At 40.2% G+C, this 27,791-nt stretch overlaps 2 protein-coding genes across 11 annotated transcripts in view; one reads left to right on the top strand and one right to left on the bottom strand.

Moving 5' to 3' along the window:
• The window catches only part of LOC143033286 (ATP synthase subunit C lysine N-methyltransferase), an 84,387-nt gene extending 70,867 nt beyond the window's left edge, over positions 1-13,520 (top strand). The window contains exon 6 of one of the 2 annotated variants that reach the window (XM_076198549.1): positions 11,768-13,520. In XM_076198549.1, the coding sequence (XP_076054664.1) occupies positions 11,768-11,833 (66 nt within the window). In that variant the 3' untranslated portion in view covers positions 11,834-13,520. The remainder of the gene's footprint in view (positions 1-11,767) is intronic. The other variant, XM_076198550.1, reaches the window with a different exon arrangement.
• The window catches only part of LOC143033284 (uncharacterized), a 411,149-nt gene continuing 390,345 nt past the window's right edge, over positions 6,988-27,791 (bottom strand). For all 9 annotated transcript variants that reach the window (XM_076198545.1, XM_076198544.1, XM_076198540.1 and 6 more), the window contains 2 exons: positions 14,409-14,588; positions 6,988-9,610 (listed from right to left, as the gene is read on the bottom strand). In XM_076198545.1, the coding sequence (XP_076054660.1) occupies positions 9,500-9,610; positions 14,409-14,588 (291 nt within the window). In that variant the 3' untranslated portion in view covers positions 6,988-9,499. The remainder of the gene's footprint in view (positions 9,611-14,408; positions 14,589-27,791) is intronic.

Below are 27,791 nucleotides of genomic sequence, written 5' to 3'. Positions count from 1 at the left end.
ACAAGCTCTACTAGTCTCATAAAAACAATTGACAGCTCCTAGAAGCTCTCCTCCTATCCCATATATCTGCATAACCTCCCACAGTGCCTTTCTGTCTACCCTATCGTAAGCTTTTTCCATATCCATAAGCCCAAAAAACATCCTTCCCCTTTCCTATAGCTTTCTCACATATTTGTCTTGCCACAAAGATCTGATCTACACAACCTCTACCCGTCCTAAATCCACACTGTTCCTCACCAATTACTCCCTCTGTTCCTCTCCTAACCCTCTCAATCAAGATCCTCCCATAAGCCTTCCCAACTACACTTAACAAGCTAATCCCTCTGAAACTACTACAATCACACTTGTCCCCTTTTCTCTTGTAAAGTGGAACTATACAGGCACTCCTCCAGTCTTCTGCCACTCTACCCTCTCTCCAGCAAACATTAAATAACCTCACCAGCCAGTCCACCATCACTGTACCTCCTTTTTTTTAGACATTCTGCATGGCATCCATCCAGACCAGGTGCCTTAACTGCTTTCATCATCTTAACAACTGCCTTCACTTTATCCTTCCTTATTTCTCCTCCATTTTCCTCACTCATCACTCTCATTTTCTTAGCATTTCCCACTGCAACTATCTTTCCCTCCCTATCCTCCTTCACATTTAGCAACTCCCTAAAATATTCTGCCCATCTTCCCCTTACTGCCTTCTCTTCCATTATCATCTCTCCATCTGCACCTTTTACCTTTTCTTCTCTACTTGATTTGCCTCCGCTTCCTCTCTTAATTTCTTTCCAAAACATCTTTTTATTACTTTCAAAATTTTCTGTCATACTCTTACCCCACTTCACATCTGCTCTCCTCTTTGCCTCCTTTACCTTTTGCTTTACTTCTCTTTTCTTTTCTTTGTACCTCTCATATGACTCCCTCGTCCTATTTTGTAACCAATCTGTGAAAGCTCGCTTCTTCTCTTATACAACCTTCTTTGTTTCCTCATCCCACCATTCACTACCCTTCCTTCTATTTCCTCCTGTCCTTCTTGTTCCACACACCATCCTTGCACACTTTGACTCCCTCCTTGAACCATCCCCATTCCTCCTCCACACCCAGCTCTACTCTATCCTTCACTCCCTCCCACTCCTCCTTTAGCTTCTTCTTGTACTCCTTCTCCTTTTCCTTTTCATCTATTATATTTCTTATAGTTTTATATATGGGTTCTCTTTCCATATCTATCCCTATATTCATATTATTATCTCTGTTGAAACCCGAAAAAATATTTCTATCAAACCTTTGGTATGTCTTTGGGGTCTTGTTCAGGCACGTGTTTGTATTACTCAAAGTGGTGACTCAATTATACTTGCGTCTAGGCATCTTTTAGTTGGTTCTTTTTCCTTATATCCTTCGTTTTTTTCCTTCCATTTTTGTAACTGATCATAAAAAAAAGGTAAAAGATATAAATACGGTTACATTGTCAGTCACTGAAACTTTGTATGAAGGAGAGATTGTGCCGACAGCACTGTACGGGGCAGAAACATGGAACTTAAGAGAGGAAGATAGAAGGAATGTGTTTGAGATGAAATGCCTAAGAAGTATGATAGGGGTTACTAGGCTAGAGTGAGAAATGAGGCGAGGAGGAGAACAGGGGTGGAAAGGGAATTGGGAGATAGGGTTGATGAGAGAGTATTGGGATGGTTTGGACACATGGAAAGAATGAGTGAAGAAATATCAGTAAAAGAGGTGTGGAAGGATTGAACATTAGGGGGCGTCCTAGGATGAGATGGATTGACGGGGTAAAAGGAGCATTGGGAAAGAGAGGAATGTCTGTTGAGGAAGGAGCGGGAGAGGACAGAAGATGGGTGAATGGAAAAGGGTTGTGTATGGATGATGCATGAGGGGGAGTGGGTAGGGGATGGAGGGTGAGGTAGTATATATGAGAAATAAATTGATGCAGCCTGAAGGGATTTCTCCCTGTCTTCTCCTTTTCTGCATGAGGGGACAAAGGGGGGGTTGCCAAATAAATGAAGCTGCCTTGCTGTGGATGTGCTGTGTCCTGTGACACTGCTTCTGACCCAAGGCAGTGGACAAGATGCAGGGATGACCCGTCATCCAGGAGGTGCCAAGATAAGAGGGAAGGTAGAGGGGAGTGGAGTATGTAGGGGATGGAATGGGTGGGAGTAGTTCCTATGCCTTTTTCTTTTGGCTACCTCCTGTGTAAGGGGGGGAAAAAGCCTTTGGTATGTGATGATGATGATATGGTTTGATGTCACAAACTCCCCTGTATCGGAAGGGTAGGACGGTGCCCCTTATGTATGTATGTAAAAACATTAAGTTTGTGGTACATGATCTTCCACTTATAAAGCCAAATTGTTTAGGGTTTAGTATTGTATTCACTTCCAAGTGTTTGATCCATTTGTTCCTGATCACCTTTTTGCATGTTTTTGCTACTGTGCTTGTAAGGGCCGCTCTGAAGTTAGTAGGATTTTCTTTGTTTCCTCTTTTATATATTGGTACGATGTTTGATTTTTCCAATCTTGCAGTACCTTTCCTTCTTTGAGTGAGAAATCTATTGTATAATTTTTCTATTAGTTCATCTATACACTTTCAATATCCAATTTCTGATTCTATCCAGTCCATGTCATTTCCTAACATCTAGGGTTTTTATTTGGTCTCGTATATTTGTGTATTACCTTTATTTCTTTAATTTGGGGAAATTTTCTTGTCAATCTTCCCAGATTTGTGAGCTCCCAAATTTGTAAGCTCTTAATTGTAAAAACAGACCTGAAATGTCTGATCATAACTTCAGCCATGTGTCTAGAGAGTTGATAATAGCAAATACAGTGTTTAGGAAGAAAGTCGAGCATAAATACACATGGGAGAGGATAGTGGATGAAAGGGTGGTAGATAGTGCTTTAATGGACTCTATAGTGGTAACCAGGAGTATAGTAGGAAGAGTTTTGGATGTACAGTACATGTTCTTTGGGGAAAGAGTGGGGGGAATATGAAAATTTTTTGGAAGGTAAGTTGAGAGTGGAAGGTAGATGGAAAAAGAGGAAAAGGACAGAAGGTAGGGAGGTGCATAAACTGCTTAAATGAGAAAGAAGAGTAGTACAAGAAGCTGAGAGAAGAGTGAAGAAGTGAGGGATATAATGGAACTAGGAATGGGGACATTTTAAGGAGGGAGGTCCAAGGTGTGCAAAGATGGTGTATGGAACAAGGAGAGCAGGAGGAAATAAAAGGAAGGGTAGTGATTGGTGGAATGATGAAGCAAAGGTTGTAGAAGAGAATAAATGAGCATTCATGGATTGGTTGTAAAATAGGATGAGAGAATCATATGAGAGGTGTAAAGAAAAGAGAAGTAAAACATAAGATAAAGGAGGCAAAAAAGAGAGCAGATGTGAAATGGAGCTAAGAGTATGACAGAAAATGTTGAAAGTAGTAAAGATGATTTGGAAGGAAATTAAGAGGAAGGGGAGGTGAATTAAGTAGAGAAGAAAAGATACAGATGGAGAGATGACAGTGGAAGAGATGGCAGTATGAGGAAGGTGGGGAGGGTATTTTAGGGAGTTGCTAAATGGGAAGCTCGCTGGCTGAGTGGGTTGGGGCATTGTTACTTGCAGTGAAGGTTGAGGGGATGGTGGTTCGAATCCTGCCACTGGCAAAGTTGAACCAAGGCCATGGTTCATTAAATTCCACACTACAAAGTCCTCTGTAAGAGGCACCGTCCCAGCCTCCTGATGGGGGGGAGTTTGACGTTAAACCATATTGCTAAATGTGAAGGAGGATAGGTAGGGAAAGGTAGTTGTAGTGGGAAAGTTAAGAAAATTATTGAATGAGGAAACTGGAGGAGAAATAAGGAAAGATGAGGTGAAAGCAGTTAATGAAATGAGAGCAGGTAAGGGACCTGGGTTAGATGGGTGTCAGGCAGTGTGTAAAAAAGGGATGTGCAGTAATGGTGGACTGGCTGGTGAGGTTGTTTAATGCGTGTCCAAAAGAGGGTAGAGTGCCAGAGGACTGGAGGAGTGCCTGTATAGTCCTGCTTTACAAGGAAAAAGGGGACAAGTTTGAGTGTAGTAGTTTCAAAGGGATCAGTTTGTTGAGTGTAGATGGGAAGGCTTATGGGGGGTTTTGATTGAGAGGATTAGTAAAGGAACAGTGGGAATAATTGGTGAGGAACAGTGTGGGATTAGGACAGGTAGGGGTTGCATGGATCATATTTTTGTGGCAAGGCAGATGTGTGAGAGCTCTAGGAAAAGGTTAGAATTTTTTTGTGCCTTTATAGATTTGGAAAAGGCTTATGACAAGGTAGATAGGAAGGCACTTGGGGAGGTATTGCAGATATATGGGATAGGAGGAAACCTGTTAAGAGCAGTCAGGAGTTTTTATCAGAGTAGTAGAGCCTGTGTTAGAATAAGAAATGGAGAAAGTGGTTTAAAGTAAAAGTGGGATGGGCTTCACCATGGATGTGGCACGTCGCCTTGGCTGTTCAATTTATACATGGATGGGGTAGTGCAAGAGGTAAATGCATGGGTAATGGGCCGGGGATTGGAGATGGTTAAAGAGAATGGGGAAGAAAATGGGAGACAAGTCAAATATTTCCTGATGACACTGTAGCAGGATCAGAGGAGCTGGCACTTTAAATAAGTAGCCATTGATCTCATTTCAGCTTCTTCATTATTCACATGTCTAATGCACACAGTCCTTGCAGATCTCATGATGTGATTATTGCTTTGAAATTGGTTAGCGATTACTTGCACACTCTTAACACTGTCTTCTCATGATTAGCAAAGGCAGGCCTCAAACTGAAGCTTAAGAAGTGCGGCTTCTTTCAGAAAGAAATATGCTTCTTAGGGCATGTCTTAAACTTGAGGAATTTTAACCTTGCAGGACAAGGTCAAGGCAGACATTGATTTTCCATGCTCTACTTCTGTTCAACACGCATGTTCATTCCTTGGTCTATCAGGGTTTTACAGGTGATACATTCAAGGTTACACTGGTATAGCAGCACCATCAATTTAGCTACTTAAGAAGGACACCCCCTTCAATTGGACACCTGACCAAGAGAGAGCCTTAATTGGGGCACCTCTCATTGCTGATGCCGATAACTTTCCTCCCAAGTGTCAACAATTACATGTTAGTTGATGACATTCTCTATCACAAAGCAACACTAATGAACAGCCATGAACCCAACCGGTCAGTGTTTCTGCTCGTAGTTCCTATGGACCTCATTCCTGAAGTTCTGAAACTCCTACACAACTCTCCTATTCCCACACACTTTCACCTCCCTCCTCCTAACCTTATCAATCCTCCTACTTACCTAACCAAAGCTAAACTAAACTTAATGTAACCCTAACTTAACCTCCTCCTCCTCGTCTTACTCTTCCTAACCTAACCTCCTAATCAAATTCTCCCTAACCTAACCTCCTCGTCCTCCTAATCAAATTCTCCCTAACCTAACCTAACCTCGTCCTCCTAATCAAATCCTCCCTAACCTCCTCGTCCTCCTAATCAAATCCACCCTAACCTAACCTCCACCACCTTCCTCCTAACTTAACCAAACTTCCTTCTCCTCCTCCTCCTCCTAACCTAACCTCTTCCTTCCCTCCTAATCTATCCTAGCCTCCTTGTCCTCCTCTTCCTTCTAACCTAACCAATCCTCCTCCTTGCCCTACTCCCCTTCCTCATCCTACTCCTAAGCTAACCTAATTTATCCTACCCATGAATTTCTTTTGTGCTCTAATGCTTTTCGTTTGTATGGGTGGGTGAATTTATCTGTATTTTTTGCATATTACAGGAGTCGAACTCGTTATCCAAACTTTTATTTATTTTTTATTATTATTATTTTATTTTATTCATTTATTTATTTATTTATTTATATATATATATATTTTTTTTTTCTTTCAAATACCTTCATGGTTAGCTGTTCTGGTATACACCAGAGATTACATAAAGAATTTTATTTTATTCTATTTTATTTTCTAGTATGGAAACTATCGTCCAATATTAAGGAATGTGTGACTGTGGAAGTTTAGATTCCCCTCCCCCCAACCCATTACTTGCTGTGAGCTACCCCAGCTTGACAACCAAGCATAAGCTTAATACATCAGATTCCCTCAAGGCAGGTTCGAATCCTGAAGACAGGTTCTTGGTGCAAAATATGAAGAAGACTGCTTGATGTTCACCAGTAAAAGTTTGTAGTACCTTTCCTATTTCCAAAGTCCGCTGGGGCTGGGACCCCACGACAGTAGAGGCCTGTCAGGGGTCGGAGTACAAAGACAAGTCCCCCCTCTATCTTTATACAAAAGAGGTTAGTTAACCCAAGCTTATTAGCATCACTGAAATGTCCTAGAAGTATGGTAAGGGTTACTAGGTTGGATAATGAGAAATGAGGAGTGAGGAGAGCAGGAGTGGAAAAGGATTTGGCAGATACGGCTGATGAAAGAGTATTGGGATGGTTTGGACACATGGATAGAATGAGTGATTAAAGATTAGTAAAAGAGGTGTGGGAGGCAGAGGTGGAGAGTGAATTTGAGGGGACAACCAATGATGAGATGGATTGATAGGGTGAAGGGAGTGTTTAGCAAGGGAGAAGGTAGGAGATAGGGATGAGTTGAGTGACTGTGTATAGATGATACTGTTAAGCAAGCAAGGAAGGGAGGGGCAGGGAATAGGTGCTTATATGTGAATGACATTGTGACCCAGCCCAAAAGGATTTCTCCCTGTCTTCTCTTTTTCTGCATGAGGGGATGGAGAGGGTGGGGGGTCACTGATTAAGTGAAGTGGCCTTGCTGTTGATGAAATGTGTCTTGCTGCATTGCTTCTGACCCAGGGCAGTGGGTGGGATACAGGGATGACCCATCATCCATGAGGAGCTAAGATGAAAGGGAGGAAAGGGTGGTGGAGGGGAATGGAATGTATGGGAGTAAGTACATGCCTTTGACTTTGCTACTCCCTTAAAAGGGTGGAAAAGTTCTTGGTGTATAAATGGGGTTGGAAATAAAATTCGGATATTGAAAGAAATTTATTTTTCTGAAAAACCTCTGGTAGCTGTTGTATAAAAATGGAAACTGGAAATAACAATATTCCATGCGTAAATAAAGTGACAGAGGCCCACTTGAGAACAATGTAAACAATGGAAAGCCACACACTTGTAGACAGTAAACTGGGCTGGAATAAATGCCTTCACAAAGAAAGGTGGAGGGTAGGCCCTGCTGCCGTCTGGAGTGCGCGTTTTCTGCCGTAAGAGCACCTGCTCTTTGTAGCCTAGCCTAGCACACCAGCAGCTATGCCACAGCCTTACAATAGTACACACACATACACAAGATTTACATTTGATTCAAAGGAGTTTTTCATAAAAATACACATTTGACTCAACACAGGTTTCCATATCTTTCAAAAGCACATACATTATATAATTATTAATCTCTGGAGACTGTACACTATATACAAAGTAATTTGGACATTTTAGCAAATCAATATTAATGTTCAAAGCTACATTTACCATTTTAAATTCAAGTGATTTGACAACAAAGTGCAATTCCATTATGATAGCATCATAAGAGCAAAAATGGTTACAAATCAGTGAACACAATAGAAAAAGGAGAGCAACACTAATTTCTCTGAAGTATTTACAGTATTCTGCAAAACTCTTACTGGAATCTTATTAAGAATAAGAAATCCTAACCTATGAAAATGGGACTGAATCTTGCATCATGTCAATGACTGTCACTGCCTTGAGGCACAAAATATAAGGACACTGGTTTTAGAGACTTTGGCATGTAGATAAAAAAAATTAGAAAAAGACTATGGTTTGTGAAACCCCGTCGTGTCTATAATAGCTACCCCAGTGCTAATCTTTTAATAGCAGAACCAAATCCAGGTACAGACTAACGCTGCAGAACTCTGAAAGAGGGGAGGAAAAAATCTTTGCAGCAGCCCCATGTAACCAAAGACATTGAGCATGCAGATGTTGGTTTGCATCCAAAACTGCACCCAGGACACACACATTGTTCAAGAGCACTTATATATAAATATATATGTATATATATATATTTACGTATATATATATTAACACAATAAAGCTTTTTGCCCTAAATAGACATATATATATGTACAGTGACTATACAAAGCAGCTTGAGATACTCCATGGTAAATAAATATCATTGAAGTGAAAAAATGAAATGACTGGAAGATCACCTCCTGTTTGGTTTTGCCGTGGGGGTATGCATCATTTGTGTTGTGATGCCGCTGACTGTATGTAGAGTTGGAAGCAGAATCTGGGTGTTACTGTTGGTCTGTTGTGACTGTGCCAGAAAAGATTATTATTTGTCTAAAAATAGTACAATTACATACACTTTGAATATACAGTAGGAACCAGTCCATGCTCATTTGACCAAAAAGATGATGAATAACACTTGTTTTGGAATACAATATTTTGTAGTAAATAACTACATACAAGATATATTTATAGACATCAGCATATTGTCTACATTTACACAATACTGTCTACCATGGCCAATCTTTCACCTAATAACACCCCAATGCTTTCTTCACCAATTATCTGGCACTCTTTTTCCCAAATCTTATTACGTCCCCCATCGGTAGAATATCAACAATTGCAAGATGAACATACAAAGCTTTAAGTCTTAAGGAGCCAGATTTAAGACTAGCCTTTCCAAAGTCAAAAAACTTTCCTACACGTCCAGTCTTGAAAGACCTCCCCATCAGTATGGTATCTGCAGTCTCGGGAATTTTACACACTCAGGCAAGATGAGTTTCAGGTAGAACACAACATGGTGTTCGACAAAACCATAGAAGTGAAGGCACAAAGAGTACAAAGCGTACACCAGTTGGACCTCTACCGGAGTAGACTTTTCTTGACTGAAGACTACTCGAATTTTGGACCAAAAAGAGGCACACCCACTTTGTATACTTCGTGCACTACGTACTTTGGCTTTGTCCAGTATCTCCACCACTGCCAGTCCACTTTTGTTTAAAAATGTGCAAGTTACAGAGGAAATGGTCTTGAAATTAACTCATGACTCCCATTCTGTTTTATTTTCAGGGTGGAAAAACGGTCACATGTCAAAGATTTGTGAGTACTTTTCCTTCTACTCGATGTGGTCTAGCGGGTGGAGAACTTAGCTGATGAAGAGTAAGGACCAATGTGATGCACTTTACTCCGAAAGGTGAAGCTTAAATGTAAAGTACACAGAACAGTGACAAAGAATATCACCTTTTTGGGGATTCCTAATGTTTACATTAATCTATATGACTAAAGCACAATGAATATAAACCACATATGTAATGCAAGACAAGGTTCCTAGCTTATGATTGATATCAGTACAAAAGTTGGGTTTCTTGACATCGTGCTCTTCTCTTCATCTTTGCCTTTTGCAATTAAATAACAACAGAAAGGAAATTGCTGGTTTTAGATGTCTAGGTAGACTTTCACTGCCAAATAATATATACATGACACAGGCAAGAATGGGATAGTGCAGATAACTGGGTTATGAACAGCCTATATGGTGGACTCGAGAGCATTCTCCATGTTCTCAAGAGAGGCTGTGTCCGAGTCCTGTTGTGGGTTGGAATAGTTGGCGGCTTCCTGAAGACGCATCAACATACTTAGCTGAAAGGACAAAAAAAAATAAATTAAGCCATTTCATTGGCGACTTATGAGACTACAATGTAAATATTTCATGATTGATTAATTATTCAAATACCAAATTTCTCCTAAATGCATTACTACGTATGGGAATAGTTTTAACACATGCACTACATAAAAGCATTTTTCCCTTGTTTGGGGGGTGGATTTGTCATTCCATTCAATTTACATATACCAAAGGCTCTTTCCCCCTTACAAGGGAGGTAGCAAAAAAAAAACGAAGGTATAGAACCCACTCCCACCCATTCCATTACCCACATACTCCACTCCCCTCTTCCCTCCCTCTTATCTTAGCACCTCCTGGATGACTGGTCATCCCTGCATCTTGTCTGCCCTGGGTAAGGAGCAGTGTCACAAGACACAACACATCCAAAGCAAGGTCGCTTCATTAATTAGGTGACCCCCCACCCTCTCCCTGTCCCCTCATGCAGAAAAGGAGAAGACTGGGAGAGATCCCTTCAGGCTGCGCCAAATTTATTTCTTATACATATTCCCTCACCCCCCATCCCTCACCCACTCTCCCTCATGCATCACAGCATCATCCATACACAACCATTCACCCCTATCTTCTGTCCTCTCTAGTCCTTCTTCATCAGACATTCCCCTCATTTCCAATGCCACTTTTACCCCATCCATCCATCTCATCCTAGGTTGCCCCCTCATGTTCACTCCTTCCACCTCTGCCTTCCACACCTCTTTAACTAATCTTTCTTCAATAATTTAACTAAGATTTGGGTCATAAAATGTGCTTGGTTGTGGTACAGATGAGATTAAAAGGAAAGATCAGCAGTATGTTTGTGAGAAGGAAGATGGATAGGTTAGCAATAAGTGAAACTAAGTTAAAAGGGAGTGATGATTTTGAGTTAGGGAGTGTCGTGGGGATGGTGATGGGAGTGAGAAAGGGGTGAGGGAGGAAAGAGGTAGCTCATCTGGTAGTGACAAGATAGGAAAGCATGTGGTGGAGTGGACGTATCTTCAAGGTTGTGTGAAAGTGCCAGTTGTCGACAAGCAAAACATCGTACTAATAAAGGCTCCATCCTCGCATGACGTTTATCTTCAAGGTAGTAAAGGCTACAATGGGATGGGAGATGGAGTTTTTGTAAGCACATGTGGGCTTGGTAGTGAGAAGTGTAGAGGAAAGTGAGGCTTTTGTAATAGATACAAGTGCTTAGAGTTTTGGGAGGAATGTCAATGTAGTGATGTTAGATCTCATTAATAATAAAGAAGTGGGGGTAAATCTGTTCCTACTGTTGGGCTCTTTGTAAGAGCTGTGTTTTACTGCACTGCCTTTGACCTGAGTGGTGTGACAGGAGGACCCTTTATCAACAATGTGCTGGAATGGGAGGGTTGTTAAGTGGGTTTTAACTAGGTATGAAGTTGTTGATTAAATGAAGCAGCCTTGCTGTGGGTATGCTGTGTCTTACTGCATTGCTTTTGACCCAGGGGGTGATGGGTAAGATGTGAGGACGACCCATCATCCATGAGGAGCCAAGAGGAAGGGAGGGGTGGGGGATGGGAGTGGAATTATACTTTTCGATTTTACATGCCTCCCTGGTATGTATGTGTGAAGTTGTTGTTGTTCCTTAGACTGTCTAACAGAGCAGTCCCATCTCCCTGGGGAACACTATGGCTGGGATGGGGTTTTCCCACAAATCCTTGTGTTGTTGGAGTGCGTGATTGTGTACAATGCAGTCTTCCATAGTGTGTTGTATAGTATGGGGTGAAATGTTACATCCTTGGCCGTTGTTTGTAATGCTGTCATCCATCCTCTTTTAGTAGCTTTGAAGGGCTGGATTGTGGCCGCACTGCAGTCTGGCCACATGACTGTGTCCTTTCGGGGAAGGGAGTATTTAGGGGGCCTGGGATGCAGCAATGTATTGTCTTTCATGGAGTAGTGAGTGATATGATTATGGATATGCTTCTGGAGAAAGGAAGAGAGTATTTGAGTGTTGTTTTGATGAGAGGTGCACAACCACATCCTGCAGCCTCCACACACACAGCACACGCACTAAACTACATGGCAGAACACCCGCTGGGTATGAAGTAGGTCGATGTGCTTTGACCTTATAATGGGGGAAAGGGTCTTTGGTTAATCAGTCCATTGCCTCTGGTCTCTTGCAGGAGACTTGCAGTCTACCAGTTTGGCCTACAAGTCACTCAGTGGGTAGTCACAATGGGGCAGTGTAAAACGAGATGTTCATTGTCTTTTGTGTAGTGGTAGCTTCTGAGGCAGGGAGTCTGCAGCCAGGTAAATTCTGTGTTGGTGCACATTTAATGTGGGGTACAGACCTGAACACGGTTGTGCTGTTGTTTTGAAAGTGATTTCTTGTTTGGGTTATATAGGGAAGTCTGTTCAAGTGTAATATTTGTAGGTCTATCATTTATTTACCTACCACTTGTGGTGTCCCATCTTTGTATCTTGCCATATCTAATTTGCTCTTAAATTTGTGTATTGTTTTAGCACACATTATTTTGTCTAGTATGTTCCATACATCCACCACTGTGGGGAAAACTGTTCTTGTGTGGCACTGGGGGCAGGTTATTGTACAGGTTTCAGTAGTATATTGATCCCACCCTTTTATTTTCATTTTAATTATTATTACTGTTATTATTGGGAGTGAAGGATAGAGTAGAACTAGGTAGTTGCAGTGCTAAGAAAATGACCATGGTGAGTGAGAAAAATGGAGGAGAAATAAGGAAGGATGAAATGAAGGCAGTTGTTAAGATGATGAGAGTTGGTAAGGCACCTGGTCTGGATGGATGCCATGCAGAATGTCTGGAAAAAGGAGGTACTGTGATGGTGGACTGGCAGATAAGGTAATATAATGTTTAAGAGAGGGTAGAGTGCTGGAGGACTGGAGGAGTGCCTGTATAGTTCCACTCTACAAGGGAAAAGGGGACAAATGTGAGTAGTAGTTTCAGAGGGATTAGCTTGTTAAGTGTAGTTGGGAAGGCTTATGGGAAGGTCTTGAGAGGATTAGGAGAGGAACAGAGGGAGTAATTGGTGAGGAACAGTGTGGGTGCAGGAAAGGTAGGGGTTGCATAGATCAGATTTTTGTGGCAAGACATAATGAAAAAGCTATAGGAAAAGGTAAGGATTTTTTGGGGGCTTTTATGGATTTGGAAAAGGCATATGACAAGGTAGACAGGAAAGCACTGTGGGAGGTATTGCAGATATATGGGATAGAAGGAAAGCTTTTAGGAGTTGTCAAGAGGTTTTACAAGAGTAGTAGAGCATGTGTCAGGATTAGAAATGGAGAGAGTGAGTGGTTTGAGGTAAAGGTGTGACTTAGTCAGGGATGTGTTATGTCACCTTGGCTGTTCAATTTATACTTGGATGGGGTGGTGCGAGAGGTAAATGCAAGGGTAGGTCAGAGATTGGAGATGGTTAAAGAAAATTGAGAAAAGTGGGAGATTAGCCAGTTGTTGTTTGCGGAGGACACTGCGCTTGTGGCAGGATCAGAGGAAGGATTGAGGAAGTTAGTGACAGAGTTTGGGAAAGTGTGTGCAAGAAGGAAGTTGAAGATGTGGGTAAAAGTAAGGTGATGAGATGTACAAGGGGTGAAAGTGGCAGCAGACTGGAAGTGAGGATTAAGGGAGAGACTGGAGGAAGTGGAAAGTTTTAGATACTTGGATGTAAACATGACAGGAAAGGGATGGGTGGAAGTGGAGGTAGAATGTAGATTGAGAGAAGCGAGTAAGTGCCTTGGTGGATCAAAAAGTGTGATGAAAAACAGACATTTGGGAATGGATGATAAGAGATTATATGAGGGGTGATTGTGCTGACAACACTGTATGGGGCAGAAACATGGAACCTAAGAGAGGAAGAGAGGAGTTTGAATGTGTTTGAGATGAGGTGTCTCAGAAGTATGATAGGGGTTATTAGGCTGGATAGAGTGAGGAGGAGAATGGGGGTGGAATGGGAGATAGGGTGGATGAAAGAGAATTGGGATGGTTTGGACACATGGAGAGAGTGAGTAAAGAAAGACTAGTAAGATGTGAAAGGAGTGAACAGGAGGGAGCAACCCTGGATGAGATGGATGGATGGGGGTAAAGGGGGCTTTGGGGAAGAGGGGAATGTCTGTTGAGGAAGGACGGTAGAGACCAGAAGACAGGTGAATGGATCCATGAGGTGGAATGGGTGGGGGGGTTGGGGGTTGGGGAAGGGAGTATGTGTGAGAATGTGATCCATGAGGTGGAATGGGTGGAGGGGTTGAGGGGAGAGGGAGTATGTGTGAGAAAGATTTGACGCAACCCGAAGGGATTTCTCCCCGTATTCTCCTTTACTGCATGAGGGGATGGAGAGGGGGGGTCGCTGATTTATTGAAGCGGCCTTGCTGTGGATGTGCTGTGTCTTACGATACTGCTTCTGACCCCGGGCAGTGGACAAGATACAGGGATGACCCGTCATCCAGGAGGTGCCAAGATAAGAGGGAGGGAAGCAGGTGGAGTGTGATAGGGATGGAATGGGTGGGAATGGTTTTTATGCTTTTGTTATTTTTGGCTACCTCCCTTAGTATATGTATGTACTGTTATTATTATTGTCATTATTTTGTGGAGGTATGGTCTTTTCTGCATTTTCTGACCTAGACAGTGGATGGGAGACCGGGATAGTCCTTCATCCACAAGGATTTAAAAGAATTTTTAAAAGTGGGTACATGCCTTGACTGGCTACCTCCCTTGTAAAAGGGGAAATAGCCCTTGGTATGTAGATTGATTATTAATAGCACTTATTACACTGTACATATATTAGTAATCTTACCAAAGGATCATTCTCCCCTTGACTATCAGGTTTAAATTTGTCCTGGCTGCTGGAATTGGGGATAGAAGGAGCCAAAGTATCATATCCAACATCTTCTGGCCTGAGTGTGATGAGGGCTTGAGGTCCTGCATGGCTGCCAGGGGGCCAAGGGTAGGTCTCCACAATCCAACTACTTGGGTCCTGGAACACAAATGAAGGAAGTTAATAGACAATACTTTAGCTGAACTGAACTTTTTTCATTATATTCCTAGGCTGGATAGAGTGAGAAATGAGGTGAGGAGGAGAATGGGGGTGGAAAGGGAGTTGGGAGATAGGGTTGATGAAAGAGTATTGGGACGGTTTGGACACGTGGAAAGTGAGTGAAGAAGGTGAGGAAGGCAGAGGTGGGATTGCTCACATGATTTCACATAGAGGTGTGAGAGCTGAACAGGTAGGACATATGTTCAAAATGAACCCTGAACTGAGTGTGTAGGATGCAACGTTGAAAATATTACAATTAAAATTGTGCAATTTGTTTGCCAAGATGCGATTTGCCCCAACCGCATTTCAAACAGTGTGGCATATGTGTAGTTCCACTGCCTGCTGACAGGTGGCCGCTCCTGCTCCCAGTTCAATGTTTACAGCCCTCTTGTTTTTAGTTACAGCCTGTCCAGCCACTTTACTTGTTCGTCAAGATGGCCCCAAAACGTCCTTCATATTCTTGGAACCAGCAGCAGCCCTCCCACTAGGAAAATACAGTGCAAATCACTTACTCTGGCTAAGATGGAAATTTTGAGCTGGACAAAAAAGGACAAAAAATTTTGGTCATATCCCATGTCCTGGGATTGAGGGAGAGCGCACAGAGGTGCATCGGAGGCAATGCTGCAAAAATACGAGCAACTGTGGAAGCAGGTTCATCTAGGTCCTAGGACATTACACCAGATGGTTGACAATGGAGAGGATGGAAAAAATGCTGGTGACTTGGATTCAACATCAGAACAAGACTAGTGTTAATGTTAGTTGGCAAACATTCAGGAAAAAGCTAAAAGCCTCATTAACAACATTGAAGGAAATTGCTTTTTTGGTGTGTGATGCCTGTAGGAACCCATATCTCACACAAAAGTAGAAATACCTGGACTGTATATTGCCTTCTAGCCAATCATGGTAGCCCTCTCAAAATATAAATTATATTGATTTTTCCTATATCGGCTCCTAGCCAACTGTCTTCTATACCCCAAACAGGATATTCCCCAAATGTGATGTAAAGCCCTGTCAATGTTTTATATATGCCCCCTTGGTCCTTAATAAACTGCTCCAACCTAAACAGAGCCAACTGGCTCTCTCCTGACGTTTGCTCATTCCTGACCCTGTAGCCTAGAGTCACCCCTTACTACAGGACCGCCCTGCCTGCTGAGCCACCGCCGCCTCCCTTGCCTGCTGAGTCGCCAATGGGTCACTATGACAGTTCAAAATGAACCTGACTTATGATATTGAACCTAAGCTCAACTAAAGTCCTGATGGCCAAACATGCATGTTAAAAGTGAGGCGACAGGTCCACGATTTCAAAATAATCACAATACTGATAGCCAAGCAATTTAAATATTAAATGAAATGCGATGGGTCACTGTGACGGACTTCAAAATGAACCCGACTTCCGATAAGCTCCTCCACAGTCCTGTGACTCACGACGAAATGAACATGACTTTTCCTACTCAACTTAAGCTAATCTACAGTCATGATGACTGACTCAGGACGAAATGAACATGACTTTTCCTTTTCAACTTGTGTATACACCACATTAACCACATCACCACATTCCCATACACCATGCAGGCAGTGTCACAATCACCCAGACATGGTGGCGCCACACATCCGGTCCGAGCCACAGAGCGGCACCAGCCGAATCAGCAATTTAGCTCAGCACAAGGAAGCGGACTGACACACACACACGAACGCACGCCATACATGCAGTCAATCGCCAACCCGGAACACAATACTGTTCAATCCTTTCCCCCCTGGATATATTATGTATGTAGTATATTATATAGGTAGTAATTATGAACCAAGAACAGCCTTAATAAAAATCTTGACAAGGTGACTGCGAGCACCTCAAAATTCAGCAGATTCAGCATTTCCGGAAACAAAACGGGAGTGCAGGGCTGCAGGAGCGGTCGTTTGTGACTTCCCCGAGCGAGCAATTGTGTACAGTGCGTGACATGGCCTTTTGACCAGATTGCCTCAATTTTTAATAAATAAGAAGAAAACTCCCGTTTTGGAGTTTATCTCGCCCGCATTAAGTCCTCCCTATGTAACCCCCAACCCAAAAAGGTTACACTTAAGCTAATCTACAGTCATGATGGTCGAGAATTTTACCATGATAAAATTATTTTCGACGCTCACTGTGACTCACGTCAAAATGAACATGACTTTTCCTATTCAACTTAAGCTAATCTACGGTCATGGTGGTCGAGAATTTTACCATGTCAAAATTATTTTCGACGCTCAGTGACTCATGACGAAATGAACATGACCTATCCTATTCAACTTAAGCTAATCTATAGTCATGGTGACTGTGACTTAGGACGAAATGAATATGACTTTTACTATTCAACTTAAGCTAATCTACAGTCATGATGGTCGAGAATTTTACCATGATAAAATTATTTTCGACGCTCACTGTGACTCACGTCAAAATGAACATGACTTTTCCTATTCAACTTAAGCTAATCTACGGTCATGGTGGTCGAGAATTTTACCATGTCAAAATTGTCTCAACAGCTCACTTCGACTCAGGACGAAATGAACATGACTTTTGCTATTCAACTTAAGCTAATCTACAGTCATGGTGGTCGAGAATTTTACCATGTTAAAATTATTTTCGACGCTGTGACTCACGATGAAATGAACATGACTTTTCCTATTGAACTTAAGCTAATCTACAGTCATGGTGACTGACTCAGGACGAAATGAACATGACTTTTCCTATTCAACTTAAGCTAATCTACAGTCATGGTGGTCGAGAATTTTACCAAGTTAACATTATTTTCGACGCTCAGTGACTCACGACGAAATGAACATGACCTTTCCTATTCAACTTAAGCTAATCTGCAGTCATGGTGACTGTGACTCAGAATGAAATGAACATGACCTTTCCTATTCAACTTAAGCTAATCTGCAGTCATGGTCGAGAATTTTACCACGTTAACATTATTTTCGACGCTCACTGTGACTCACGACGAAATGAACTTGACTTTTCCTATTCAACTTAAGCTTATTTACAGTCATGATGGTCGAGAATTTTACCATGGTAAAATTGTCTTGACAGCTCACTGTGACTCAGAACGAAATGAACATGACATTTCCTATTCAACTTAAGCTTATCTACAGTCATGATGGTCGAGAATTTTACCATGATAAAATTATTTTCGACGCTCACTGTGACTCACGTCGAAATGAACATGACTTTTCCCATTCAACTTGAGCTAATCTACGGTCATGGTGGTCGAGAATTTTACCATGTCAAAATTGTCTCAACAGCTCACTTCGACTCAGGGCGAAATGAACATGACTTCCTATTCAACTTAAGCTAATCTACAGTCATGGTGCCTGTGACTCAGAACGAAATGAACATGACTTTTCCTATTCAACTTAAGCTAATCTACAGTCATGGTGGTCAAGAATTTTACCATGTCAAAATTGTCTCAACAGCTCACTCTGACTCAGGACGAAATGAACATGACTTTTCCTATTCAACTTAAGCTAATCTACAGTCATGGTGGTCGAGAATTTTACCATGTTAAAATTATTTTCGACGCTCACTGTGACTCACGATGAAATGAACAAGACTTTCCTATTCAACTTAAGCTAATCTACAGTCATGGTGACTGTGACTCACGACGAAATGAACATGACTTTTCCTATTCAACTTAAGCTAATCTACATAATGGTGGTCGAGAATTTTACCATGTTAAAATTATTTTCGACGCTAACTGACTTACGACGAAATGAACATGACTTTTCCTATTCAACTTAAGCTAATCTGCAGTCATGGTGGTCGAGAATTTTACCATGTTAAAATTATTTTCGACGCTAACTGACTTACGACGAAATGAACATGACTTTTCCTATTCAACTTAAGCTAATCTGCAGTCATGGTGACTGTGACTCAGTACGAAATGAACATGACTTTTCCTATTCAACTTAAGCTAATCTACAGTACTGGTGGTCGAGAATTTTACCATGTTAAAATTATTTTCGACGCTCACTGTGACTCACGATGAAATGAACATGACTTTTCCTATTCAACTTAAGCTAATCTACAGTCATGGTGACTGTGACTCACGACGAAATGAACATGACTTTTCCTATTCAACTTAAGCTAATCTACGGTCATGGTGGTCGAGAATTTTACCATGTCAAAATTGTCTCAACAGCTCACTCCGACTCAGGACGAAATGAACATGACTTTTCCTATTCAACTTAAGCTAATCTACAGTCATGGTGATCGAGAATTTTACCACGTTAACATTATTTTCGACGCTCACTGTGACTCACGACGAAATGAACATGACCTTTCCTATTCAACTTAAGCTAATCTACAGTCATGGTAGTCGAGAATTTTACCAAGTTAACATTATTTTCGACGCTCACTGTGACTCACGTCGAAATGAACATGGTGACTGACTCAGGACGAAATGAACATGACTTTTCCTATTCAACTTAAGCTAATCTACAGTCATGGTGGTCGAGAATTGTACCACGTTAACATTATTTTCGACGCTCACTGTGACTCACGACGAAATGAACATGACCTTTCCTATTCAACTTAAGCTAATCTGCAGTCATGGTGACTGTGACTCAGAATGAAATGAACATGACTTTTCCTATTCAACTTAAGGTAATCTACAGTCATGGTCGAGAATTTTACCACGTTAACATAATTTTCGACGCTCACTGTGACTCACAACGAAATGAACATGACTTTTCCTATTGAACTTAAGCTAATCTACAGTCATGGTGACTGTGACTCACGACGAAATGAACATGACTTCCTATTCAACTTAAGCTAATCTACAGTCATGGTGGTCGAGAATTTTACCACGTTAACATTATTTTCGACGCTCACTGTGACTCACGACGAAATGAACATGACCTTTCCTATTCAACTTAAGCTAATCTGCAGTCATGGTGACTGTGACTCAGAATGAAATGAACATGACTTTTCCTATTCTACTTATGGTATTGTTCAGTGATGTTGGTCGAGAAGTTTACCATGATAAAATTATTTTCGACGCTCACTGTGACTCAGGACGAAATGAACATGGCTTTTCCTATTCAACTTATGCTAATCTACGGTCATGTTGGTCGAGAATTTTACCATGTCAAAATTGTCTCAACAGCTCACTCCGACTCAGGACGAAAAGAACATGACTTTTCCTATTCAACTTAAGCTAATCTACAGTCATGGTCGAGAGTTTTACCACGTTAACATTATTTTCGACGCTCACTGTGACTCACGACGACATGAACATGACTTTTCCTATTCAACTTAAGCTTATTTACAGTCATGATGGTCGAGAATGTTACCATGGTAAAATTGTCTTGACAGCTCACTGTGACTCAGAACGAAATGAACATGACATTTCCTATTCAACTTAAGCTTATTTACAGTCATGATGGTCGAGAATTTTACCATGGTAAAATTATTTACGACGCTCACAGAGACTCGCGTCGACATGAACATGACTATTCCTATTAAACTTAAGCTAATCTACAGTCATGGTGACTGTGACTCACGACGAAATGAACATGACTTTTCCTATTCAACTTAAGCTAATCTACAGTCATGGTGGTCGAGAATTTTACCATGTTAAAATTATTTTCGACGCTAACTGTGACTCACGATGAAATGAACATGACTTTTCCTATTCAACTTAAGCTAATCTATAGTCATGGTGGTCGAGAATTTTACCAAGTTAACATTATTTTCGACGCTCAGTGACTCGCGACGAAATGAACATGACTTTTCCTATTCAACTTAAGCTAATCTGCAGTCATGGTGACTGTGACTCAGGTCGAAATGAACATGTCTTTTCCTATTCAACTTAAGATAATCTACAATCATGGTGGTCGAGAATTTTACCATGTTAAAATTATTTTCGACGCTACCTGTGACTCAGGATGAAATTAACATAACTTTTCCTATCCAACATAAGCTAATCCACAGTTATGGCGGTCGAGAATTTTACCAAGTTAACATAATTTTCGACGCTCAGTGACTCACGACGTAATGAACATGACCTTTCCTATTCAACTTAAGCTAATCTGCAGTCATGGTGACTGTGACTCAGGATCAAATGAACATGACTTTTCCTATTCAACTTAAGCTAATCTACAGTCATGGTGACTGTGACTCAGGATGAAATGAACATGACTTTTCCTATTCAACTTGAGCTAATCGACAGTCATGGTGGTCGAGAATTTTACCATGATAAAATTATTTTCGACGCTCACTGTGACTCAGGACGAAATGAACATGACTTTTCCTATTCAACTTAAGATAATCTACGGTCATGTTGGTCGAGAATTTTACCATGTCAAAATTGTCTCAACAGCTCACTCCGACTCAGGACGAAAAGAACATGACTTTTCCTATTCAACTTAAGCTAATCTACAGTCATGGTCGAGAATTTTACCACGTTAACATTATTTTCGACGCTCACTGTGACTCACGACGAAATGAACATGACTTTTCCTATTCAACTTAAGCTTATTTACAGTCATGATGGTCGAGAATGTTACCATGGTAAAATTGTCTTGACAGCTCACTGTGACTCAGAACGAAATGAACATGACATTTCCTATTCAACTTAAGCTTATTTACAGTCATGATGGTTGAGAATTTTACCATGTTAAAATTATTTTCGACGCTCACTGTGACTCACGATGAAATGAACATGACTTTTCCTATTCAACTTAAGCTAATCTACAGTCATGGTGACTGTGACTCACGACGAAATGAACATGACTTTTCCTATTCAACTTAAGCTAATCTACAGTCATGGTGGTCGAGAATTTTACCATGTTAAAATTATTTTCGACGCTAACTGTGACTCACGATGAAATGAACATGACTTTTCCTATTCAACTTAAGCTAATCTACGGTCATGGTGGTCGAGAATTTTACCAAGTTAACATTATTTTCGACGCTCAGTGACTCGCGACGAAATGAACATGACTTTTCCTATTCAACTTAAGCTAATCTGCAGTCATGGTGACTGTGACTCAGTACGAAATGAACATGACTTTTCCTATTCAACTTAAGCTAATCTATAGTCATGGTGACTGTGACTCAGGACGAAATGAACATGACTTTTCTTATTGAACATAAGCTAATCTAAGTCCTGGTGATCGAGAATTTTACCATGTTAAAATTATTTTCGACGGTCACTGTGACTCACGACGAAATGAACCTGACCTTTCCTATTCAACTTAAGCTAATCTACAGTCATGGTGATTGTGAGTCAGGACGAAATGAACATGACTTTTCCTATTCAAATTAAGCTAATCTACAGTCATGGTACTCGAGAATTTTACCATGTTAAAATTATTTTCGACGCTAACTGTGACTCACGATGAAATGAACATGACTTTTCCTATTCAACTTAAGCTAATCTACGGTCATGGTGGTCGAGAATTTTACCAAGTTAACATAATTTTCGACGCTCAGTGACTCACGACGTAATGAACATGACCTTTCCTATTCAACTTAAGCTAATCTGCAGTCATGCTGACTGTGACTCAGGACGAAATGAACTTAACTTTTCCTATTCAACTTAAGCTAATATATAGTCATGGTGTTCGAGAATTTTACCATGTTAAAATTATTTTCAACGCTCACTGTGACTCACTACGAAATGAAGATGACTTTTCCTATTCAACTTATACTAATCTACAGTCATGATGGTCGAGAATTTTACCTTGGTAAAATTGTCTCGACAGCTCACTTTGACTCAGAACAAAATGAACATAACATTTCCTATTCAACTTAAGCTAATCTACAGTCAAGGTGGTCGAGAATTTTACCATGTTAAAATTATTTTCGACGCTCACTGTGACTTACGTTGAAATGAACATGACTTTTCCTATTCAACTTAAGCTAATCCACAGTCTTGATGGTCGAGAATTTTACCATGTTAACATTATTTTCGACGCTCAGTGACTCACGACGAAATGAACATGACCTTTCCTATTCAACTTAAGCTAATCTATAGTCATGGTGACTGTGACTCAGGACGAAATGAACATGACTTTTCCTATTCAACTTAAGCTAATCTACAGTCATGATGGTCGAGAATTTTACCACGTTAACATTATTTTCGACGCTCACTGTGACTCACGACGTAATGAACATGACCTTTCCTATTCAACTTAAGCTAATCTGCAGTCATGGTGACTGTGACTCAGGATCAAATGAACATGACCTTTCCTATTCAACTTAAGCTAATCTGCAGTCATGGTCGAGAATTTTACCACGTTAACATTATTTTCGACGCTCACTGTGACTCACGACGAAATGAACTTGACTTTTCCTATTCAACTTAAGCTTATTTACAGTCATGATGGTCGAGAATTTTACCATGGTAAAATTGTCTTGACAGCTCACTGTGACTCAGAACGAAATGAACATGACATTTCCTATTCAACTTAAGCTAATCTACAGTCATGATGGTCGAGAATTTTAGCATGTTAAAATTAATTTCAAAGCTCACTGTGACCCAGGACGAAATGAACATGACCCTTCCTATTCAACTTAAGCTTATCTACAGTCATGATGGTCGAGAATTTTACCATGATAAAATTATTTTCGACGCTCACTGTGACTCACGTCGAAATGAACATGACTTTTCCCATTCAACTTGAGCTAATCTACGGTCATGGTGGTCGAGAATTTTACCATGTCAAAATTGTCTCAACAGCTCACTTCGACTCAGGGCGAAATGAACATGACTTCCTATTCAACTTAAGCTAATCTACAGTCATGGTGCCTGTGACTCAGAACGAAATGAACATGACTTTTCCTATTCAACTTAAGCTAATCTACAGTCATGGTGGTCGAGAATTTTACCAAGTTAACATTATTTTCGACGCTCAGTGACTCACGACGAAATGAACATGACCTTTCCTATTCAACTTAAGCTAATCTGCAGTCATGGTCGAGAATTTTACCACGTTAACATTATTTTCGACGCTCACTGTGACTCACGACGAAATGAACTTGACTTTTCCTATTCAACTTAAGCTTATTTACAGTCATGATGGTCGAGAATTTTACCATGGTAAAATTGTCTTGACAGCTCACTGTGACTCAGAACGAAATGAACATGACATTTCCTATTCAACTTAAGCTAATCTACAGTCATGATGGTCGAGAATTTTAGCATGTTAAAATTAATTTCAAAGCTCACTGTGACCCAGGACGAAATGAACATGACCCTTCCTATTCAACTTAAGCTTATCTACAGTCATGATCAAGAATTTTACTGTTAAAATTAATTTCAACGCTCATTGTAACTCGGGTCGAAATGAACATGATTTTTCCTATTCAACTTAAGCTAATCTACAGTCATGGTGGTCTAGAATTTTACCATGTTAAAATTATTTTCAACGCCCATTGTGACTCATGTCGAAATGAACATGACCTTTCCTATTCAACTTAAGCTAATCTATAGTCATGGTGACTGTGACTCAGGACGAAATGAACATGACTTTTCCTATTCAACTTAAGATAATCTACAGTCATGGTGGTCAAGAATTTTACCATGTCAAAATTGTCTCAACAGCTCACTCTGACTCAGGACGAAATGAACATGACTTTTCCTATTCAACTTAAGCTAATCTACAGTCATGGTGGTCGAGAATTTTACCATGTTAAAATTATTTTCGACGCTCACTGTGACTCAGGACGAAATGAACATGACTTTTCCTATTCAAATTAAGCTAATCTACAGTCATGGTGACTGACTCAGGACGAAATGAATATGACTTTTTCCAATCCACATAAGCTAATCTACAGTCATGGTGACTTTGACTCAGTACTAAATGAACATGACTTTTCCTATTCAACTTAAGCTAATCTACAGTCATGGTCGAGAATTTTACCATGTTAACATTATTTTCGACGCTCACTGTGACTCACGTCGAAATGAACATGACTTTTCCTATTCAACTTAAGCTTATCTACAGTCATGATGGTCGAGAATTTTACCATGGTAAAATTGTCTTGACAGCTCACTGTGACTCAGGACGAAATGAACATGACTTTTCCTATTCAACTTAAGCTAATCTACAGTCATGATCAAGAATTTTACTGTTAAAATTAATTTCAACGCTCATTGTAACTCGGGTCGAAATGAACATAAATTTTCCTATTCAACTTAAGCTAATCTACAGTCATGGTGGTCGAGAATTTTACCATGTTAAAATTATTTTCGACGCTCACTGTGACTCACGTCGAAATGAACATGACTTTTCCTATTCAACTTAAGCTAATCTACAGTCATGGTGGTCGAGAATTTTACCATGGTAAAATTGTCTCAACAGCTCACTGTGACTCAGGACGAAATGAACATGACTTTTCCTATTTAACTTAAGCTAATCTACAGTCAAGGTGACTGTGACTCACGTCGAAATGAACATGACTCTTCCTATTCAACTTAAGCTAATCTACAGTCATAGTGGTCGAGAACTTTACCATGTTAAAATAATTTTCGACGCTCACTTTGACTAAGGACGAAATAAACATGACTTTTCCTATTCAACTTAAGCTAATCTACAATCATGGTGACTGTGACTCAGGACGAAATGAACATGACTTTTCCTAATCAACTTAAGCTAATCTACAGTCATGGTGGTCGAGAATTTTACCATGTTAAAATTATTTTCGACGCTCACTGTGACTCACGATGAAATGAACAAGACTTTCCTATTCAACTTAAGCTAATCTACAGTCATGGTGACTGTGACTCAGGACGAAATGAACATGACTTTTCCTAATCAACTTATGCTAATCTACAGTCAAGGTGGTCGAGAATTTTACCATGTTAAAATTATTTTCAACGCTCACTGTGACTCACTACGAAATGAAGATGACTTTTCCTATTCAACTTATACTAATCTACAGTCATGATGGTCGAGAATTTTACCTTGGTAAAATTGTCTCGACAGCTCACTTTGACTCAGAACAAAATGAACATAACATTTCCTATTCAACTTAAGCTAATCTACAGTCATGATGGTCGAGAATTTTACCATGTTGAAATTGTATTGACAGCTCACTGTGACTTAGGACGAAATGAATATGACTTTTCCTATTCAACTTAAGCTAATCTACAGTCATGATCAAGAATTTTATTGTTAAAATTAATTTCAACGCTCATTGTAACTCGGGTCGAAATGAACATGATTTTTCCTATTCAACTTAAGCTTATCTACAGTCATTGTGCTCGAGAATTTTACCATGTTAAAATTATTTTCAACGCCCACTGTGACTCATGTCGAAATGAACATGACCTTTCCTATTCAACTTAAGCTAATCTATAGTCATGGTGACTGTGACTCACGACGAAATGAACATGATTTTTCCTTTTCAACTTATGCTAATCTACAGTCATAGTGGTCGAGAATTTTACCATGTTAAAATTCTCTCAACAGCTCACTGTGACTCAGGACGAAATGAAAATGACTTTTCCTAATCAACTTAAGCTAATCTACAGTCATGGTGGTCGAGAATTTTACCATGTTAAAATTATTTTCGACGCTCACTGACTCGGGACGAAATGAACCTGACTTTTCCTATTCAACCTATGCTAATCTACAGTCATGGTGACTGACTCGGCTCAGTACGAAATGAACATGACGTTTCCTATTCAACTTAAGCTAATCTACAGTCATGGTGGTCGAGACTTTTACCATGTTAAAATTATTTTCGACGCTCACTGACTCAGGACGAAATGAACCTGACTTTTCCTATTCAACTTAAGCTAATCTACAGTCATGGTGACTGACTCACGATGAAATGAACAAGACTTTCCTATTCAACTTAAGCTAATCTACAGTCATGGTGACTGTGACTCAGTACGAAATGAACATGACTTTTCCTATTCAACTTAAGCTAATCTACAGTCATGGTCGAGAATTTTACCATGTTAACATTATTTTCGACGCTCACTGTGACTCACGACGAAATGAACATGACTTTTCCTATTCAACTTAAGCTTATCTACAGTCATGATGGTCGAGAATTTTACCATGGTAAAATTGTCTTGACAGCTCACTGTGACTCAGAACGAAATGAACATGACTCTTCCTATTCAACTTAAGCTAATCTACAGTCATGATCAAGAATTTTACTGTTAAAATTAATTTCAACGCTCATTGTAACTCGGGTCGAAATGAACATGATTTTTCCTATTCAACTTAAGCTAATCTACAGTCATGGTGGTCGAGAATTTTACCATGTTAAAATTATTTTCAACGCCCACTGTGTCTCATGTCGAAATGAACATGACTTTTCAAATTCAACTTAAGCTTAACCACAGTCATCATAGCCAAGAATCTTAGCATATTATAATTAATTTCAATGCTCACTGTGACTCGGGTCGAAATGAATATGATTTTTGATAAGCTCAACCACAGTCATGATGGTTGAGAATTTTAGCACGTTCAAACTGTCTTGACAGCTCACTGTGACTCAGGTCGAAATGATCATGACTTTTCATATCCAATTGAAGCTAAACTACAGTCATGATGGTCGAGAATTTTGGTATTTTAAGATTAATTTCAATGCTCACTGTGACTCAGGTCGAAATGAACATGACTTTCTGTAAGCTCAACCACAGTCATGATGGTCGAGAATTTTACCATTTTAAAATTAAGTTGACAGCTCACCGTCAGTCAGCTCGAAATAAACATGACTTTTGATATTCATCTTAAGCTAAACCAGTCATAATGGCAAAGCATTTTACCATGTTAAAATTAAGTTGACAGCTCACCGTGACTCGGTTCGAAATGAAGATGACTTTCGATAAGCTCAACCACAGTCATGATGGTGTAGAATTTTAGCATGTTAAAATTGTCTTGACAGCTCACTGTGACTCATGTCGAAATGAACATGACTTTTCATTTTCAACTTAACCTAAACTACAGTCATGATGGTCGAGAATTTTAGCATGTTAAAATTAATTTCAACGCTCATTGTAACTCGGGTCGAAATGAACATGATTTTTCCTATTCAACTTAAGCTAATCTGGATGAGAATTTTACTGTTAAAATTAATTTCAACGCCCACTGTGACTCATGTCGAAATGAACATGACTATTCAAATTCAAATTAAGCTTAACCACA

This window comes from Oratosquilla oratoria, chromosome 15, assembly GCF_046742065.1.
Source record: "Oratosquilla oratoria isolate Oo_2021 chromosome 15, ASM4674206v1, whole genome shotgun sequence".
NCBI lineage: Eukaryota > Metazoa > Arthropoda > Malacostraca > Stomatopoda > Squillidae > Oratosquilla > Oratosquilla oratoria.
Note: the sequence above shows the minus strand (reverse complement) of the source record. Positions and strands in the feature narration are given on the sequence as shown.